Consider the following 21,030-nt stretch of genomic DNA (forward strand, 5'->3'; position numbering starts at 1 on the left):
CAATCAATTTCTCAAATATCTTTAGTTTCTCTACAGAAGTCATGTTTGGAATGACATTAACATTTTGGGAGGGGAAGAGAGAGGGGGCTGTCACTTTAAATATACATGAGAACATCGGTCTTTATATTCAAGCCAGACCATTGTAAGGAGCACGCACTGGCCCAACAACAGAACCCAAAGGTGTAGGGTGGAAGATTCTGCATGTCTGGCCTGCTGCTTATCACTTAATTTAGTCTTCCAATTTATAAATCTGACTCCATTGGTAATTTATTCTAAATCCAATTAATATTTTAACTCCTAGCGGATCATAAGATTAGTTGTGCATTAACAATTAGTCTTTAAACCATATTTTAAGAAAAAGGATGAGTCGAAATGATCAGTTATACATTAGTCATCAGGACTAGATTTGAAAAATAGTCACCAAATCTGGAGTCTTTAGAGATATATTTAGGCTGGCTAAATACTGAAATTTTTAAAACTATACTTAACCAAGACGAACACGAAATACAAAATGTCTCTCACATTAGTGTTCTTGGTTTCATTTCTGGTAGCTTTGTACTTCAGTTCCACCACACACACACACGTTTTCTAAACTATGGCATTTATTCAGTGAATGTAGAAGACCTCAAGTACGGTATGCAAACAAACAAAATGGAGGACTTTTTTTTCCCGATGGTTCATTCGGCACGGTTAGCTGCAGGCATGGCCACAGGTGGTTGGGCAACACTTCTGTCTGGCAGGAAACTGATCATCATGGGAAGAGTTATCAGCACACACTTGGATTGAGAGACCAGGCCTCACTGCTATTCTAGCGTGTGGCTAGCCATAGTCTGTCAATTTATTATTTAGTCTGGCATTCATATTCATAAACGGCACAAAATGCATGAATCACAAGTTACTTATGGCAAGTTGTATTTCAAGTATTATTATATTTTGAAAAGCCATGTTCTTGAAATGGTGCTATGGGCCAAATGCAGGTACTTTGCCATTGAGAATAATAAAATACTTAAGAAAAACTATTTGTGGGTGGTGGGTTATCAATATTACAAATACCTTTCTATGGAGCCATACACTGATGTCCACAGCCATTGCTGCAGCATTTCTGATTGTTCGGACAGTCACTGTCATGGGAACACATCTCGACACACAGTCCTTCTCCAATGATTTTGGGACACGATCCGTGCTTTTCTGTTATACAAACAAGGGACATAGAAACCAGATCACTGAATGCATCCCTGATTTACAATTTAAAAAAAAAAAAAAAAAAAAAAAAACTAAAAAAAAAAAAAAAATAAACAAAATCACAAGGCAAACACAACAGTAAGGGCAAGGCAAATAGTAATCCATAAACTGGCATAAGGTCAGGGCAGGTGGAAAACACAAAAATCAGTCCATGAACGAAAACAGTCCAAGGGCAGGCAGCAAAGAAACGACAATAAACAGTCCGAGACTGATCCACGGGCAAACAGACAGGAAACCAGAGAGCAGGGCTAGGAATTGCAGTGTAACATTAAACATACAATACTTGGCAAAGAATAAGATTAAACCAGGATTTTATAGGGTGAGACTGATGAGGTAAAGATGTGAGGCAAATCAATGATGAGTCGAGGCAAAGGATTTTGGGAAATGTAGTCTGTGAGAATAGTCCAGAGGAGAGTGCCCTCTTGTGGAACTCATGGGCACTCCAGCTGGTGATCATAGGCTATACACACTATTATAAATACCTTTATATGGAGGCATACACTGATGTCCACATCCATTGCTGCAGCATTTCTGATCGTCTGGACAGTCACTGTCATGAGAACACATCTCCGCACACACTCCTAACAATGCTTCTTCAACATTGTTTCTAGGACACACTCCTGGCTTTTCTGGTTCTGCTGACATACAAAAAAAAAAAAAAAAACACACAACAGCTGTTAGTCCATCTCCTTCAAACTTGGAAGTTTGTCAATGTGTTGCTTGCGATTTCTTTGCAATTATGTCAAAGTAGCAATTTTAGTGAAAAGGGACCCTCAGCACTTGCAAATCAGTGGTTTTGCGATGCAGTCACCAAACTTAAACAGACTGAACCCATTAAACCCATGCAATCAGATTGTTAAAACAAGTGGCTTGAATGATAGTATTTCATTAACGACTTGTAACAATTAGCCCCAATGCTAAATTGCAAGTAAAAGAACATTTGGGGGGGGGGGGGGGGAAAAAAAAAAAGGGGGGGGTAAAAAAATGTGGGGGGGGGGGGGAAAAAAAAAAAGTCGAGGAGTGATGGCATACATACCTGGTAACCACCCTGTAACCAAATTAATGGGTCCATTTAGGCTTACTGTAAAGATACATTAAATGAATACACCAATTAATAACGCCCATCTCTGCGATTGTGTTTTCCTACAAAATGGAAGAAATATAAACATAACTTCAAATACTTATTTAAATTACACCAACATACAACGTTTAACTTTCACTGGACGTCTGTACTGTAGATTTGTTCCGAGATGTGCCCATAGAAATTATTACTTGCATAGCTATTTCTTCGTGCTGTGTAATGAAGTTAAGAGACCTCACCTGTGGCTGCTCCTTCAGCGTCTGTTGTGCTCAAGTACACAGAGAGACACCATAAAGCAGCAATCAACGAGCAGCACACTCCAGCTGTCATCCTCTCGACCTGCGATCTCTCACACACTCAGTCGGAAAAAGCGCTGAATCGGTGGGTCAAGAGGGTCTTTTACTGCTTTTTGAAAATGCGTTTTTAAAGATCAAAGGAGGCCTGCCGCAACTCCAACTCGGATGAAACTCACCTGCCTGCAAGGAGCGCGATCTTGAAGACCCTGATTAGGTTGTTCAGGTGTGTTTGATGAGGGATGCTGCGTTCACGCTATATCGTAATAATTACCGTAATTACGAGATGACAACACGTAAAGATCTAGCTCTGACGATTAATTGAAACATTTATTTTTGCCCAGCCCTAGGTAAATGAGCCTTTGTACATCTGCAGGAAGGGTTATCCAGTAGTGTGTGATAGGAATCTTAACTGACATTGTGGCAAAATGGCCTGGAAGCACACATGACTCTTTTGTGTTGGTCCATTCTTCAATTTGCCAGAAGAGGCTGGCTTTGGTGATGGCTGGCTGCTGGGAGGCAGTGGATTTCTCCAGCCACCATTGCAGAGGATAGGTTCAATGAGGCCCATGGATGGAGATGCTCTGGAGAGGAGCGTGGAAACAGCGTTTTCGCTGCATCTGCAAGTCCAATGGTGGCTTGAATCTAAACTCCTCCAGAAGCTGCTCTGTTATTGTGGTTACTGTAATTCTCCACAACATCAGAGAAAATGTCCAGCTTCCTGAGCAGGAAGAAGCATGCGGGTGCTGCTGATGGTTAAGATGCTGTTTCTGATGAATGGTTTCCATTAATAAATTCATAATGTGTTTAGTTAGTATTTTTTCTTTAAAAATTCAGTTTGAATGCTGTATTTTTATTTTATTTTTTCTATTTCTTCTGACATAATGTATTAAAAAACATTAAGTGTACAGTATATGTTTACCTTCTTGGTCTATATGTTTCCCTGCAAACTTTATCGAAACCCATTTGCAAACAAGAAGCATATATTTGCTTTCTTGTACAAAGATTATTGAGATATTCCACAATTCTATTTTACTTCTGTAAACACAACACATAACCACTTACAATGTAATCTCATAAAAATATATAGATATATGGTCATACGCTGACATTTATGAAATTATTTGTCATTTATTTGGGTATATTGTCTATAAGAATTACATTGATGTAATTATACAAATAAATTGTAATATTTTTTAAATATGTAAATACATTTATTTTACAATCACATAGCACTTTTTTGTCACTACCACCATGTTTTACACAAACCACTGCAGATATGTTGCATACATATATATGTACAGTACATATAACTTAAAATATGTTGTGTAATATATTGTTATGTGACATTTCTCTTGTGACAAAGATTTTTGCTTAATAAAACTTAACCTTTTTTTACAAGCCAAGGCTGCATTCAAAATGGCATAAATGTTTTCGGAGTGCACTTCGAAGGGAGGACAATTGTGATAATCATGCTTGAAGATTGTTAAAACTGAACTTGTAATAAAATTACTTGAACAGGACAACTTTCAGCTTTCGAAGTGATTGGTGACTAGCAACTCTCCACTCTGAATCGAAAACGGGTCGTACGGGTCATTTGACCCATAGTGGATTCAATGTAATGCCACAAAAATTACGATATGAAAAAAAAACATACAATCAATAAACTTTTAATATCAATACTTTTTTACACATTACAAAGAATAAATATCTGAATTTATTATTTACACAAATGTTTTTAACCACTATTTTTGACTGCCACTTCCCCACACCTGTGAGATAATGTCTTGTTCTAAACCTAAAGTAATCTTGACAAACTATATATCATTTGAAAGGTTTCAGACTCTAATTTTCATCTTTGGTACCTGTTTTTCAAGTAAATGACAGCACAATAGATAAATAGAGATAGATTCTCCATTTGTGATATGGTGCCAAACACACTCTTATTCTATAAATGTTTTTATGTGTTTTAGAGATTGAATTTATTATTTTGGAGTTGCCTTAGAACATTTAAATAGGCGGGGCAAATTGACCCGGGAAAAGAACAAACGTAACAATTTTATTTACGTGGACATGTCAAAACACATCAGCGTGTTGAAACTTTGCATGCATGTTCATGACCCTAAATGAGAAAAAGTAAAAAAAAAATTAAGAAAAAAACCCCCATAAGTTAACTTATATTTCCGACAACTCAAAAATCAAATCGGGTCAAGTTGACCCGGAACAGCACATGACGGTTAATAGAACAATCACTTTATACTTTAATGTCAAACAGGACTTGAGTACTCTATCATCTCTGATCTATGTCATACATCAAATTAACAGACTATACATTTTCACTCATCTGAATTTTAGTAGTTAAAATTACAGTTGCAATTTAGTGTAAATTGGTGTTCGTTTCAGAGTATGCAATTATTATATTTAAAGAAGGCATTTACTCACTGACAGTAACGTTGTATTCCTGGTGTATGACTTTTCCACTGCTGGTGGTGATGTGTAGTTGATAAACTCCAGTGTCGCTTGCTTTGGTGTTTGTGATTAAGAGATCTGCAGTTTGATGGTGCAGCTCCAGTCTGTCTCTGAATCTCATATCATCACAATATGAGGTCTTATTAATGTCTCCGTTCATTCCAGTTGCGAGAGTTTTACCTTCAATGCTCCACTGTACCCGCTCACCTCTTTCTATAACAAAATCAGTAACTAGAGTAACATATTGTCCCTCCATTACTGACACTGTCTGACCTGGAGATCAAGACAGAGATAAAACTGATATTACACTGGCAGTAGCCTATATATATTTTTATGTATTCTTCATATATTTATATACAGTCATGTGAAAATATTAGGACACCCCCATTAAACATTCAGTTCTTTATTAAGAAATGGTCACATATCAATGTCTAAACTTGTTTTTATTTTTCTCTGGAAAAGAAAGTGATTTAATTGCAGGTAAACAACAAAAAAAATAACCTTGTTTTACTCATTAAACAAAAGATATCAACAAAAATGTGTATTCTAACTGAGGAAAAAGTTAGGACATCCTACCCCCTAATAGCTAGTGTTACCCCCTTTGGCTGAAATAACTTCGGTGAGACGCTTCTTGCAGCCATCTACCAGTCTCTAACATCGGTCTGAGGAACATTTGCCCCACTCCTCAATGCAGAATTCTTTCAGCTGTGAGATGTTTGAGGGGTTTCTTGCATGTACAGCCTGTTTCAAGTCACCCCAATGGTATTAAGATCTGGGCTTTGACTTGGCCATTCCAGGACTCTCCATTTCTTAGTTTTCCACACCAAGCAAGTCCTTGGTGGATTTGCTGGTATGTTTTAGGTCATTGTAATGTTGCAGGGTTCAGTTCTGCTTCAGCTTGAATTTTTTTACAGATGGTCTCACATATTCCTCAAGCACCCTCTGATACACGGTAGAATTCATGGTGGATTCTATGATGGTGAGCTGGCCAGGTTCTGCTGCAGCAAAACATCCCCAAACCAGGACACTTCCACCTCCATGTTTCACAGTTGGTAATTATGAGGTTATTTTCCTGGAATGCTGTATTTGGTTTACGCCAAACATGTCCTCTGTCCTACTGTCCAAAAAATTCAATTTTAGACTAATCTGTCCAAAGAACATTATTCCAGAAGTCCTGGTCTTTGTCTGCATTCTCTCTGCCAAACTTCAGTGTAGCCTTCATGTTTTTCTTAGAGAGCACACCTCCCATGAAAGTTAAACTTGTGGAGTCTCTTTCTGATTGTAGAGGCAGGCACTTTCACATCAACAGTAGCAAGGGCCTGCTGTAGGTCACATGATGACATTTTCGGGTTTTTGGGGACTACATTTAGCATCTTGTGTTTTGCTCTTGGGGTGAATTTGCATGGACGGCCAGGCCTGGGCATATTGGCAGTTGTTTTGAATGTCCTCATAGACTATATATGGCTGCCCACTCCACACCCCCGGGGTAGTGGGCAGCCATATTGCTGCGTCGCCCGGGGAGCAGTTGGGGGTTTGGTGCCTTGCTCAAGGGTCTCAATACCACAAATGAGGTGAGACCCTTGAGAACCAAACCCCCAACTGCTCCCCCAGCGCCGCAGCAATATGGCTGCCCACCGGGTGTGTGTTCACGGTGTGTGTGTGAAAGTTTTAAAAAGTATTTTTTTCAGTTTAAATTGTTTAGGTATATTACTTGAATCTCTCAGTATTGCTAAAATTGATATTAAATATCCACATGTCCAAATATGTTACAAAACACACAGGCTTTCATAGGGTGTCCTATTTTTTTCACATGACTGTATATATATATATATATAAATATATATACATACATACACACACTCTAAAAAATGCTGGGTAATATATGGACAAACCAGCGGTTGGGTGGGTTAAACCAGAAGGTTAGGTTAACCCAACTGTTGGTTGAAAGCAACCCAATTAGAGTGTGTGTGTGTGTGTGTGTGTGTGTGTGTGTGTATATATATATATATATATATATATATATATATAGCACATTAAAGCTCATCTTTCTCTTTCTGTGTCAGCTGTAATACGTACACATTTGCCTTTCTTGGTCAAAAACCTTGCAGTGATAGTAAATCACAGCAGCGGTTGTAGGCACCAGCAGAACAGCAATGATCATCCCTATGATAGCACTAGAAGACAGACTTGAATCTGGAGTTTGTTTAACTCTATTTATTTGTTCTAGAAGGACAAAGAGAGACTGTCATTAATGTGAGTGAATGTGTCTGATCTATAACAAACATTATTCATTTAGACACAGAGGGATATACCACAATACTAATACAAAAGCATTTATTTGAAATCAGATGTTATTTACACATGTGATTTAAGCAGCATTTTGCAGCAGCTACTCTGATAAATATCCATCCATAACTAATTAGATAACTTCACCTCAGACTATTGTTTGTAATTATTTGAAAAAGACTTGAGCACCAAATTTATTGTGTAAGGTATGTCCACCGATGCCAATGATTTTCATTTGATAAAGTCCAGAATCTGTGGTTCTGGTGTTTCTGATGGTCAGTTTTCCAGTCTCATGCAGGTGTAGTCTGTCTCTGAATTTCCCATCAACAGCATCATATAATGAGGTAATTTTGGCCTCAGTATCACATTTAGCTATGATAATTCCTTCATCTCCAAACCCCCACAATATTAGCTCATATCCAAACAGATCAGGAACAGTCCCAAGAGTGACAGGATTTCCCTTTTTCACTGAGATGCCCTTAATTTCAGCCTCACCAGCAACAATAACAGATGAAGACTCTACAAATAACAAATTCACAGACAGAGATAAAATGTATTGCACTAGAATATGAAGTTTTAAAATGGTTAGTTCTGCTTGTGGTTACTACATAAGGCACATGGAGTTCAGTAAAATATAATAAATTTGACACACCCAAGAGTTCGTTCTGGTTGACTAATTTGATTGACCAAGAAGCATAATATTTAATCAAACAAAACTAAAAATATCTGGCCATTATGTGTGAAAATGTAGATCACTTGATATGAATCTCTTTCTAGAACTGTTGTATAAAATGATTATCGCACTCATATCATGCAGTTGTATCAGTCATGTGAACATCTGTGACTTTGTGCCTATAGAAACTAAAAGTAAACAATGCCACTGAACCAAACAAAACTCGTATATTTTGCTGATTATTGCTGCTGAAAATGGTCAATTATTGTCATGTTTTGGGCTGTGCTAATCGGTCAGACCGGGAAAAATATTTGGAGTACTATAGACTGCCAAAGTTATAACAAATCAAGGAGAAGAGTGCAAAAAAAAACTGTCTGAGGAACAAAAGGCAACAAAAGTATTTGTTCTTATAATTTTCGGTCAGGTAGGTGAAATATTAGGCTAATATATTAATTAATACTGCTCGTACGTATCTTTACCACCTATTAACTTGCTTGCTAAGTCCTTCTCGATATGATTTAGCAGCTTCCACACATGTTTTCTGTGGTTTAGACAGCATAAATTTGCATAACAACATATTCAGTAGTACATTAACCGTCCAATCCATGCTGGTGTTTACATCCAAGTATCGCAAATATGGCCGCGCATACAACTAACCAAATGGTGACATAAGTGCAAACCCTCTATAGACCTTTTTCACATTTCCAGGTTTCTCAGCAGCAGAAGTCGACATAGTTGGGTAAACTTCGAAAGCAGTAAATGGGAGAGTACCACAAATATATTTTTTGCATTCCATTTGCTCAAATAGCAAAAGAAAAACTCCAAAAAAAAGGAAAACATTTTAGAGAGACCAATGATTGCATTTGGAAGAGAGAACGATATCAAATTTACCATCCCTCCCATAGACGCTGTATTAGAAACACCCTCGCATTAGCGTTAACTGTTTGTGTGTGTGTGTGTGTAATTTGATGCAAAGGTCATATAATACAAAGTATAGTGTTTTACTTTTTTTTTTTTTATCTATATATACAGTGGGTACGGAAAGTATTCAGACCCCCTTAAATTTTTCACTCTTTGTTATATTGCAGCCATTTGCTAAAATCATTTAAGTTAATTTTTTTTCCTCATTAATGTACACACAGCACCCCATATTGACAGAAAAACACAGAATTTTGAGGCTTTATGATGCTGGTGACCGTTGAAATGCGTCATGACAGTCTTGTGAAAAGGGTCCATTTTCTAATCACATTTAAGCTGATATTCACAACAGTATGATTGCAACTGTGATATTGCTTGACAAAATATATCCTCACCAGAGACAATAACACTGAATTTCTTGTATGATGTTAGATCTTTGAGCTCCAAACGTCCACAGTATATCACTAATACCCTGCAGTTGAGTAGGACAAGGGTTTAGATTGACAGAATCTTCCTCCATCACTGATACTAACTTTACGCCTTTACTGTTACTCCTTTACTAACTTTACTGTTTCACCAAACACACCTGGAGAACAAACAGAAACAGTTTCTCAGAGAATAAACTAATATAGCAGTTGTAATATTTGTAAACAAATCTAATAAACTATTTTTTTAATTGAGATTTATTCAGGTGTTAATAAAGACGAGGTAATGAAAGAAAATTATCTGTTCACTTTGCTAGAAACAGAAACAATTTCTCAGAGAATAAACAAATATAGCAGTTGTAATATTTGTAAACAAATCTAATAAACATTTTTTTTAATTGAGATTTATTCAGGTGCTAATAAAGACGAGTTAATGAAAGATAATTATCTGTTAACTGCCTGCTCCACCATGGCCTCCTGAGTCCCCAGCTCCGCCATGGGCTCCTGAGTCCCCTGCTCCGCCATGGCAACCTGAACTGCCTGCTCCGCCATGGCTCCCGGAGCTCCCGGAGCTCCCTGATCCGCCCTGGAGGCTCGCCTTGTCTCCGCCCTGTTTCTGTCCTGCACCAGCCTCCAGGGTGCCTGCCCCCCCCCCTTTTTTTTGCTATGCTAAGGAAATAATGTTATTTTTGTGTAAATAGCATATGACTATATCGCTTTCTATTGCAAATAGCAGCTGCCTTAAATTATTGGTATACATTAGTAGTGTTAGCTGCAAGAAAGCGAGTGTCAACGTGTCTTATAAAAAGTCAAGGAGAAAAAGTAATTACAAAAAGTGGAGGAAGACTCCGTCCGATCAGGAAGTGCGGCAATCTGGTTGAATGTGATTACTGTTAATATGGTAACAAGCTTAATGAATAAGAGAAGATCAGCCAATAAGGACACAAAGGGTTCCGTTGTCTAAGTGAACCCAAAAGTGTTAAAGGATAAACAGAAATCTCCCACTTACCGAACATCATTAGCAAAAACAGAAGGACTTTGAAAGTGTTCTTCATATTGTTGTAGAGTCCAACAAAATCTTGTTTCGATGAATAGTGTTAACACTTGTTGTGAAAAGAAACAGCAGCAAGTTTAGATTTCCAAGACTGTAACTAGTAGGGGTGTTGTTAGCGTTGGAAATTAAAAGGAGCTCATTACCTTGTCAGCTCTTTAAATCAATAATTGTTATTAAAATACTGAAATCTGCAGGCTTACAGGCCCACCTACTGGGCGACATCTGTGCAATGAGGGCTTTAAAACTGCAGTAAATGAACGAAACGTTCACACAGAACATGTTTGTGCTCGTTAAAAACGCGAAGGAAATGAAAATAAGAGCAGGGCCTCAAGAAGCTTTTTTATAAGTTGAACAACTTTTATGTTGACATGACGTTTTAAAAACGCTGCGGGAGATGGTAAAAGCTGAGAGACAACGTGCACTGGTGAAAACGTCTGTTCAACGCATTGTTCACATACTTTTCTCTTTTTCATCACTACTAGGCTACTACTGGGTGAACAACATGCAAGAATACTATATTTAAATTGTCATTTGTCTAAGTGTAGCCTAATAATAAGATAGATAGATAGATAGATAGATAGATAGATAGATAGATAGATAGATAGATAGATAGATAGATAGATAGATAGATAGATAGATAGATAGATAGAAAGATTATCTGTTCACTTTGCTAGAAACAGAAACAATTTCTCAGAGAATAAACAAATATAGCAGTTGTAATATTTGTAAACAAATCTAATAAACATTTTTTTTAATTGAGATTTATTCAGGTGCTAATAAAGACGAGTTAATGAAAGATAATTATCTGTTAACTGCCTGCTCCACCATGGCCTCCTGAGTCCCCAGCTCCGCCATGGGCTCCTGAGTCCCCTGCTCCGCCATGGCAACCTGAACTGCCTGCTCCGCCATGGCTCCCGGAGCTCCCGGAGCTCCCTGATCCGCCCTGGAGGCTCGCCTTGTCTCCGCCCTGTTTCTGTCCTGCACCAGCCTCCAGGGTGCCTGCCCCCCCCCCTTTTTTTTGCTATGCTAAGGAAATAATGTTATTTTTGTGTAAATAGCATATGACTATATCGCTTTCTATTGCAAATAGCAGCTGCCTTAAATTATTGGTATACATTAGTAGTGTTAGCTGCAAGAAAGCGAGTGTCAACGTGTCTTATAAAAAGTCAAGGAGAAAAAGTAATTACAAAAAGTGGAGGAAGACTCCGTCCGATCAGGAAGTGCGGCAATCTGGTTGAATGTGATTACTGTTAATATGGTAACAAGCTTAATGAATAAGAGAAGATCAGCCAATAAGGACACAAAGGGTTCCGTTGTCTAAGTGAACCCAAAAGTGTTAAAGGATAAACAGAAATCTCCCACTTACCGAACATCATTAGCAAAAACAGAAGGACTTTGAAAGTGTTCTTCATATTGTTGTAGAGTCCAACAAAATCTTGTTTCGATGAATAGTGTTAACACTTGTTGTGAAAAGAAACAGCAGCAAGTTTAGATTTCCAAGACTGTAACTAGTAGGGGTGTTGTTAGCGTTGGAAATTAAAAGGAGCTCATTACCTTGTCAGCTCTTTAAATCAATAATTGTTATTAAAATACTGAAATCTGCAGGCTTACAGGCCCACCTACTGGGCGACATCTGTGCAATGAGGGCTTTAAAACTGCAGTAAATGAACGAAACGTTCACACAGAACATGTTTGTGCTCGTTAAAAACGCGAAGGAAATGAAAATAAGAGCAGGGCCTCAAGAAGCTTTTTTATAAGTTGAACAACTTTTATGTTGACATGACGTTTTAAAAACGCTGCGGGAGATGGTAAAAGCTGAGAGACAACGTGCACTGGTGAAAACGTCTGTTCAACGCATTGTTCACATACTTTTCTCTTTTTCATCACTACTAGGCTACTACTGGGTGAACAACATGCAAGAATACTATATTTAAATTGTCATTTGTCTAAGTGTAGCCTAATAATAAGATAGATAGATAGATAGATAGATAGATAGATAGATAGATAGATAGATAGATAGATAGATAGATAGATAGATAGATAGATAGATAGAAAGATAGATAGACAGACAGACAGACAGACAGACAGACAGACTGACAGACAGACAGACAGACAGACAGACAGACAGACTGACAGACAGACAGACAGACAGACAGACAGACAGACAGACAGACAGATAGATAGATAGATAGATAGATAGATAGAACATATCAAAACAGTCACTGTAAAAATTGAAATGAGACAAATTTATTGAATTAGCTGCATCTTAATGCTCAGACTGATTTCATCTGAAATGAAAAGAGTAAAGTTGTATATGAAAACATTTGATTGCATGCATTGATTAAGAAGCAAGCAAACCTTCATAATCATTATCACAAACATGCTTTGAAAAGCTCAGGTGATCGGAACAGACTATTCTACATGTCTCTACATGTCTTCTACATGTACAGATCTTCTGTCATATTGTGTACCAGCACAAGTGGAATGTGTTTAGCAGCAGTCTGTCGCCTTACAAGATTAGTGAAATCCATTTTCACAGTAATGTACCAAATAACGTAATGAACATTTCCACTGGGAGACATTAGCAAGAAACATGGAGCTTTCACTGCTGATAACTGGCCAATTAACATACAAATTCTACAAACTAACAGACTGCAAAGATGATATCGAAAGCTTGATGAGTCGTTTACTAGTCCTTTTCTAGTCATTTACCTAATTCAGGCAACAAAAAAAAAAAACACCCAGCCCATTAGACCAAACGTAATCTATAATAGCAATCTACAATAGTCATTTGAAAGCCACATTAGTACTTGCAAAACAGCACTCTTCCACTGATTATTACTGTTTGAAACAACATCTCATGCTAAATGGTTATAACAAGGTTAAGAAAATTATTAGAAGTCATTGCTGAAATAGTAAATTTCAAACTCCTTTGATCATTCATAAGCTAAACATTTAGGACTCAGAGGTTCTACCTTCAATTTTTTAACACTATACAAATACATATCTTTCTTTGCTAGCATGCTCTTTATGTTCAAAACACATACTTTAGCCTCCTGTTTTTAGTCCCTTCAGCTGATGTCAGTTTCCATTAGACCAGCTTGCTATTAAGATCTCTGATTTGATATTCAGGTCAGTGTTTGTCCACTAGAGGACAGAAAAGATGCTCAAATGTTCACCATGATTCACACTACTGGGCGTCTCTCATCTCATCAAACTGAACTCGTCTCCTGCTGCTCCTTTTCCCTCTTCTCTTGTTTTTCTGTGGAAACAAAATATAGAGACGATTACAGAAATTAAAACAGACAGAGAAACAGTGTTGCTACATATACATCTACATATAGGATTGTATACCATATATATATATACCACTTTATTGCAAGCACAACTGTTTCTGAGGAACTGCATTGTTTGTTTTGTGGAAGAATACTGTTTTTATTAATATCATTACACTTTATTTGCTCTGTTTTATTTTGTGAAAACTTACTACGTATATGGAATAACCATTAATAACTCTGCTTCCCGTCGTACCTAACTACGCCCCTTAGCTGTTATAAATTCACTGTAAACCACGGCTTCTTGGGGCTTATTGCTTTATTTTATAACTGCATCTCATTGCTCTTTTGTTGGTTTTGATTGCTTCTATTTTCCTCATTTGTAAGTCGCTTTGGATAAAAGCGTCTGCTAAATGACTGAATGTAAATGTAAATTACTGTACAGCAATGAAGCAATGAACGCTGATCAACCAATCAGATTCAAGGACTAGAACGGTTGCATAAACAAATATACTGTTATTATAATAAATGATGTTTGACTCACCGGTGACATCCACATTGAATCTCCTGAATGTGGTCTTTTGGCTGTTGATGATCTGTAGTTTAAAATGTCCGGAGTCTGTGGTTCTGATGTTCCTGATGGTCAGAGATCCAGTCTCATCATTTAGCTGCAGTCTGTCACTCAAACTCTCATCAATATCAGTTGGTCTTGAATCCTTTCTAGCAACGAGACTGTTTTCAGCTCCAAACGTCCACAGTATTAGATCATCGGCCTGTATTTCAGCATCATTGTGTAGAGGGACAGATTCTCCCTCCTTCACTTTTTCCGTTCTCACTTCATGTCAAAACAGCAAACAGAAACAGAGAAATACAGAAGAAAATAAAGTATTTGAAATTAGTTTGCAGTTTTAACATTACATATGTTTAGGTGACATTTCTAACCTACTTTGGCATGGTCAAAGATAGGAGCTTCCTTTCCATTTTGTATTGTTCAGATAGCTTACTGACAGCTAACATAATGAGACCCAAAGACACTTAGTTAGCCATGAACTAATCTCATCTCTATACGCTATTATCTAAATTCACAAATCATAAAGTAAAATTATTCATGATTCGTGTTCATGCCTTTTTTTCCCTACATGATTCATAAAATATTACACCTTTAATCTGTTAAATTACTGACTTCATTTTTGTTTTTCATATAAGGTAAGAACATTGTTTTTGAAAACTTTCTTTTTTGTTTAACATGGCGGTAATTAAAATTAAAAGTAATTAAAGGGGTCATATGATGCTATTTCAATTTTTCCTTTCTCTTTGGAGTGTTACAAGCTCTTGGTGCATAAAGAAGATCTGTAAAGTTGCAAAGACTAAAGTCTCAAATCCAAAGAGATATTCTTTATAATGTTAAGAGTCAGCTACTCCTACCTAAAGCGGCTCGTTCTAACACGCCCCCACATACACTCTTAAAAATAAAGGTGCTTCACGATGCCATAGAAGAACCTTTTTGTCTAAATGGTTCCATAAAGAACCTTTAACATCTGAAGAACCTTTCTGTTTCACAAAAGGTTCTTTGTGGCGAAATAAGGTTCTTCAGATTACAAAAAGGTAAGAAAGAGATGGTTCTTTAAAGAACCTTTGACTGAATGGTTCTTTGTGGAACCAAAAATGGTTCTTCTATGGCATTGCTTGAAGAACCTTTTGAAGCACTTTTATTTTTAAGAGTGTATCTACGTCACTATGTGGGAAGATTTGCATAACACCGCCCAAATGTTCATGCAAAGAGTCCATGGTGGTGTGAACAATGTGTTTACCCATCCAAAGTGTGCGCACACACACACACACACACACACACACACACACAGCAGTGGACAGCCATTTATGCTGCAGAGCCCAGGGAGCCTTGCTCAAGGGCACCTCAGTCGTGGTATTGAAGGTGGGAGAGAGCACTGTGCATTCACTCCCCCCACCTACAGTCCCTGCCGGTACGAGAGTATTGTCGTGGCATTGAAGGTGGGAGAGAGCGCTGTACGTTCACTCCCCTCACCTACAATCCCTGCCGGTACGAGACTCGAACCCGCAACCTTTGATTACGAGTCCGACTCTCTAACCATTAGGCCACGACTGCCCCTATTTATTGGGGAAGTGTTGTAAACAGTGTTTAAACAGTATTTACAACACTGTTCCAGAACAGTTCAACCCAAAAAAAATTCTAATTATTTGTGTGCAGCACATTTATGGAGGACTGTTTCCTGGAAGAGTAGACTACAATGCCAGGTGTTCTGACTCACAGTCTGTAAGTACGTTTACATTTAAAGGATTTGCCACTGATGATTCAAACGCGAGTTTTGAGCAGTGTAGAGTAGCACTTGTTTGTCATTTCTCCGATCACAAATGCAGACATGGTTTTATGTTTACGCAGCGCGATGCTACGCAATACAAAAAGACAGTATAAGTCATTATAATCTGTAATTATGTCCCCACTGGATGCCAAAAATGCCTCGTTTATGGGTTTTCATGCTTTTTGTCTCGTCGCTCCAGGACACGACATCACAGTATGGTGATCGAGGGGCGTAACATTTTCGTCACACGCTTGAGGTATTTGGCCAATCACAACGCACTGGATAGCTGGCCAATCAGAGCACACCTCGCTTTTCAGACCGATGAGCTTTGTAAAAATCGACGCGTTTCAAAAAGGCGAGGCATTGAGGAGAAACAATACTCTACAGCAGTGTTTCCCAACCGGGGTGCCGTCTGTCAAGAGCAGGGGTGCCGTGTAAAAAATCCTTTTTTAATATTTTTAAACTGCTAATATGTTCAAAAAAAAGCATCTATTATATAATATACATTTCTGATGTCGCCAATAATTAAGAGATGCACTGAAATTTCGGCTGCCGAAAATTAGTTCACCGCTCAGGTTTCACTTTCATGAGGTGTGACGCTCCGCGTATTATCCCGCTCTATGCGTGTGCGCTCCGCTCAGTCGCTCCACTCATATACCGTTCATGCTCATCGGAACAGCAAAGTCCACTCAAAAACTGAGCCGACAGGAAACATCGATGTAGTACAGTATTGTTTCTGTTTGCAATAGCCCTACTGTGTTGTATCATGGTGTGGTATATGAGCAACTCTGGTAACACTGCCCTCTCATTCATTGATCTGCTAACCGTTATGTTAAGCTCACGTGTTCTGATAATAATGGCTTTCTAGGACTAAATATTATTTGGATAATTGGTCAAACAAAAAAGTTAAATATCTTAACCCTTCTGTAAGACCTACCTGAAAAACTAAAAAGCAATTTATTTAATTCGAAGGCCTGTCATTATTTTTTATTTGTGCTATCATTATTAATTTCTTTATTCTTAATTTATTACTGACTGCTTACTTGTCATTTTTTATTCAATTCAAAGTTTGAAATCAAGCTATCTCGTGCTACTGCACCAAAATTACCCCACTGTAAAATTAAGAAAACACTGAGTGAGCAAAAAATGTGCGAGATAGCTAGTTATAATGGTAATAAAATAATGTTTACATATGTTTAAAAGCCTACATTAAAATCTGTCATATAAATTGGTCTCTTCATTAGAAATGAGCCTACTGATTGCCACCATTGATGGACAAAAAACATGTAATAATGTTAAAAATATCTGTATGACATTATATTCTGCAGTTCTTCCCTGTTGGTTTTAGTTTTAGGCCGCATTTACACTGCATGCTTCAAGTGACCCAATTTTTTCCTCCCATGTGGCACAGATCAGATATGGCCCATGACCGTGTAAGCAGGAAAAAAATCACAGGGATTCCGATATTCTCAGATCGGTTTCAGGCCTCATTCATATGTGGAAATAAATCAGATATGAATCGGATGCGTTGCCTACATAATCACTGTCCTGAAGAATGTAACCATTGCATTAAAAATGTTTCTATATGAATTCCATGTCAATAAATTAAACTCAATGTACTATTTAAATTGATTTGTGATGTCATATATGCTATTTTTGGTTTGTTTCATCAAGTGCAGTGTAAAATGCACACATCGGATACAGGTCACTTTTAAAAGAAATGTAAGCACGTTGTCCATAAATTCGGATATAGTCACAAAACCGGAATTGGTCATCAAGACCTGCAGTGTAAAAGCGGCCTTAGAGGTCTACGTCCTCCAGAGTTTAGCTCCAACCAGTTGCAACCATCTTTGTAGTAATCCTGAAGACCTTGATTAGCTGATTCAGGTGTGTTTAAATAAGGTTGAAGCTAAATTCAACCTAAGCAGGAGATTGGTCCACCAGGAACAGGTTTGGACACCCCTGATCTAAACCATGATCCTTAACACATCGAAAGACTTGAGTTACCCACCACCAATGGTCAGAATGAATTGCTTGTATTTGGTTCTTCTTCTGCCGCTGATCTTTAGTTTATAGAGTCCAGTGTGAATGGTTCTGACGTTATTGATGGTGAGATCTCCATAATCATCTAGGCTCAGTTTGCTCCTGAATCTCCCATCAGCACCAGGACACGTTCTCTTATTGGTCACTCCATGGATTTCAGCGATGAGATTGTTTTCATCTTCGTACCACCATTGTATCTTATCGTCTTTATGTATTTCAGTAAGACCAGTGGGTAGAGTGACAGATTCTCCTTCCTTCGCTGACTTATTGTCACCTGTCACAGCAGCACACAGTGGTTATTTTGGTTTGGCATGTTCACAGAAATTGCAGATATTGATGATTTACATATGAACTGTACAAAGAATGTGGGATGATTTGTAATGCAAATTTATCGATTCACTCAGAATCAGAACACTAATGAAATTAACTTCATCAATATGACAAGAACAAAATGCAAATGTTATGTTCAAGGGTTTAATTTTAATACAAGTATCTTATTTAATTATGTCATTACATTGAAAGACTAACTATAAAGCCTCACCCGTGACAAAAAGAAGGAATCGCTGTGAGCTCTCATGGCCTCTGATCTGTACTTCATAAAGTCCAGCGTGTTCAGTTCTGGTGTTTGTGATGGTCAGAGATCCGGTCTGATTCAGCTGCAGTCGATCTTTGAATCTCTCATCAGCATCATTTAATGAGGTCTCGTTAGTCTCTACATCGAGTTTAGCCAGGAGGATGCCTTTATCTCCAAACCTCCACACTATCAGATCATCTGTGTGTATTTCAGCATCAGTGTGTAGCGTGACAGAATCTCCTTCCATCACGGAGACTGATTTCATTCCATCCGTCTCATTAACAATACCTGGAAAAGAATCAGATCATATTTGTGATTGAATGGAATGCACTGAGGTTGGAAGTGGGACATTTAAACTTAAATCAAGATATTTCCACCACAGACTTTGTCTGTAATGTAATTCATTAGATTTACAATGATCTAACAGTCATCTAAACAAGACTTGAGATACCCACCAAAGACAGTAACACTAAATATTTTGGTCGTAGTCTTTTCTCTAGAGATTGTTAGTTTATATTGTCCAGAGAGTGTGATCCTTATATTTCTAATAGTGAGAGAGCCAGTTTTCTGATCCACTTGCAATCTGCCTCTGAATCCCACATCATCGGTGACAAAAAATGAGGTCAAATCATTCTTTCTCGTTATTTGAGAAATGACAAATCCTTTAGGTCCAAACACCCACAGTAACGTATCATCGTTCTTTATTTCACTAACATCAGTGTGTAGAGTGACGGAATCTCCTTCCATCACTGACACTGACCCTGTTTCATCTGCACCAGACACACCTGCAGAATACAAAGGAACAGTTACAGATATAGATTAAACTCACTAATACCACATTAGTAAGCGGATTCAACTGAAAACATTGTGTGAGACAGATATGGCATTGCATTACTGTACTGATTATGTAAGGGAAAAATGTGAAACCCAATCATAAACGATGATTTTCATGTACTTGCCTGTATATGCATCATCAATGTACTGAATTGATTACCTCCTCACCGTCTTTTTGCATTAATAAGCTTTAGGCTACGTTTCTCTCGCCGCGGTGGATACGAGATGAGGATGTGCGCGTGAACGTAAATATTTCCCCTAATTTTCCAGCATTTTTTCCAGATGCGATTTCACATGAAGCACTTATTAAAACGTTTGCCATATTATCTATAAATGTTGTATGGTTATTAGACGCGTTGTTACTTCAACGTCGGTTCCCGCATTTGTCAAACAGCTGTGAAAACTGAAAGATTCATATATAACTGACCTTCCATAAATAATAATAAAAGAGAGAGCAATAACGTGTTCTGCATGTTGTTATAGAGCTGTGTCCGAATGTAATAAAGATTATCAGTAGAGACCGTTTCTATTCTTCTGTTTCAAAGGGTCTCCGCTGTGTTCTTCATTGCTGAGTCGCGCCCATACCAAGTGAAGTGTGAATAACTCACAAAATACTCTCTAAACTCTAAACCTTACAGATGTTACTCCAGACTTAATTCCAACTGAGAATCACGGCTTTTCTCAAATATTATTCGCTTAAAGGGGACACGGTAAATGTATCCATAAAAGAACAAAGAACATTTGTGACGAGCAGAACAGCTTGTAAACAGAGGGACGCATGGTAAGCTTAAGGTATTTTCTATGAGTGCCTACACTCATAGAAAATAATGTATTTGAATTTTAAAGATGTGTGTGCTTCTCGTCCAGTGCGTGACCGCCTGAAACGCTGTTTTTTTCACCTCCGTGCCCAAACGTCTTTGTTTGGGCTTCAGAAAGCGGATGATGTCAGGAAACAGTGGTTGCAATTTATTTTTTAACTCTGTTCCTGAGCATTATAACCCCAATTTTCTATTGTGTGCTGCACATTTTACTGAGGACAGCTTCCACAACACGAGTGAGAAGTGCCGAATTTGCCAAAAGCTTTTGTTGAAAGACGGAGCAAGGGGCGTGGCAGTACTGAAACACTGTCTAAGCTGTTCGCCAATCACAACACACTGGGACAGCTAACCAATCACAACACATTTTGTTTTTCGGAAGGCGGACCTTCATCAAAGCCGGAACTAATCGAGCCGTTTGTGCCAGCCTGGAGAGAAAGGTATTGTAATAATGTAAATGATGTGAAAAATAATGCGTTTTAGTTTTAGAGCATGTTCTAGTACACCTCCAAAACAAAATCAAGACTTTGTAAAAGAGCATAATAGGACCCCTTTAAAGGAATCTATTGCTGATTCCAAGCCTTGAGCTCTACCCCGAGCCCAGGAGTCTGGCCCTAACAGGTAAGTATTTTGGGGTATGTAGCCTAGGCCTTTGGCCGTAGGGAATAATGTCACTGACAGCCGTCTAACGTCCCAGGGGCAACTCCCA

The 21,030-nt window shown here is 38.0% G+C and overlaps 2 protein-coding genes across 4 annotated transcripts; both read right to left on the reverse strand.

Annotated features, from left to right (window-relative positions):
- Positions 1-584: 584 nt before the first annotated feature.
- On the reverse strand, positions 585-2,812 carry LOC107566691 (WAP four-disulfide core domain protein 2-like). 3 transcript variants are annotated; one of them, XM_016252202.1, is made up of 5 exons: positions 2,563-2,812; positions 2,279-2,323; positions 1,725-1,880; positions 1,054-1,188; positions 585-744 (listed from the first exon to the last, which is right to left on the reverse strand). In XM_016252202.1, exons 1-4 carry the CDS (start codon positions 2,651-2,653, stop codon positions 1,058-1,060), a joined length of 423 nt encoding a protein of 140 aa, XP_016107688.1. In that variant the 5' UTR covers positions 2,654-2,812; the 3' UTR covers positions 585-744; positions 1,054-1,057. The 3 variants fall into 3 exon arrangements, 2 of the variants coding, with proteins under 2 accessions (XP_016107688.1, XP_016107689.1); XM_016252203.1 differs by having other exon boundaries at positions 1,725-1,877; positions 2,563-2,810; XR_001606537.1 differs by lacking the exon at positions 2,279-2,323 and having other exon boundaries at positions 2,563-2,801.
- A 3,155-nt stretch (positions 2,813-5,967) lies between these two features.
- LOC107566678 (uncharacterized) lies at positions 5,968-19,643 on the reverse strand. Its single transcript, XM_016252189.1, has 5 exons — positions 19,628-19,643; positions 19,128-19,457; positions 18,640-18,960; positions 7,162-7,278; positions 5,968-6,119 (listed from the first exon to the last, which is right to left on the reverse strand). The coding sequence occupies exons 1-5, from the start codon at positions 19,641-19,643 to the stop codon at positions 5,968-5,970; spliced, it is 936 nt and encodes a 311-aa protein (XP_016107675.1).
- Between the last annotated feature and the right edge of the window lie 1,387 nt (positions 19,644-21,030).

The sequence above is a fragment of the Sinocyclocheilus grahami genome, unplaced genomic scaffold (assembly GCF_001515645.1).
Source record: "Sinocyclocheilus grahami isolate Dianchi unplaced genomic scaffold, SAMN03320097.WGS_v1.1 scaffold1092.1, whole genome shotgun sequence".
Taxonomy (NCBI): Eukaryota; Metazoa; Chordata; class Actinopteri; order Cypriniformes; family Cyprinidae; genus Sinocyclocheilus; species Sinocyclocheilus grahami.

What these genes read in the sequence shown, in the direction of transcription:
- LOC107566678 (XM_016252189.1), bottom strand. An exon ending in ATTCCTTCTTTTTGTCACGG is followed by an intron (nt 7,279 to 18,639) that starts GTGAGGCTTTAT and finishes AACAAACTCCAG; the next exon opens with ATTCAAGTCTGTCTTCTAGT. An exon ending in TGACCAAGAAAGGCAAATGT is followed by an intron (nt 6,120 to 7,161) that starts GTACGTATTACA and finishes TGAAACATGGAG; the next exon opens with GTGGAAGTGTCCTGGTTTGG.
- LOC107566691 (XM_016252202.1), bottom strand. Translation starts at nt 2,653, where the DNA reads ATGACAGCTGGAGTGTGCTGCTCGTTGATTGCTGCTTTATGGTGTCTC. An exon ending in CGCTGAAGGAGCAGCCACAG is followed by an intron (nt 2,324 to 2,562) that starts GTGAGGTCTCTT and finishes GTATCTTTACAG; the next exon opens with TAAGCCTAAATGGACCCATT. An exon ending in GGTTACAGGGTGGTTACCAG is followed by an intron (nt 1,881 to 2,278) that starts GTATGTATGCCA and finishes TTTGTATGTCAG; the next exon opens with CAGAACCAGAAAAGCCAGGA.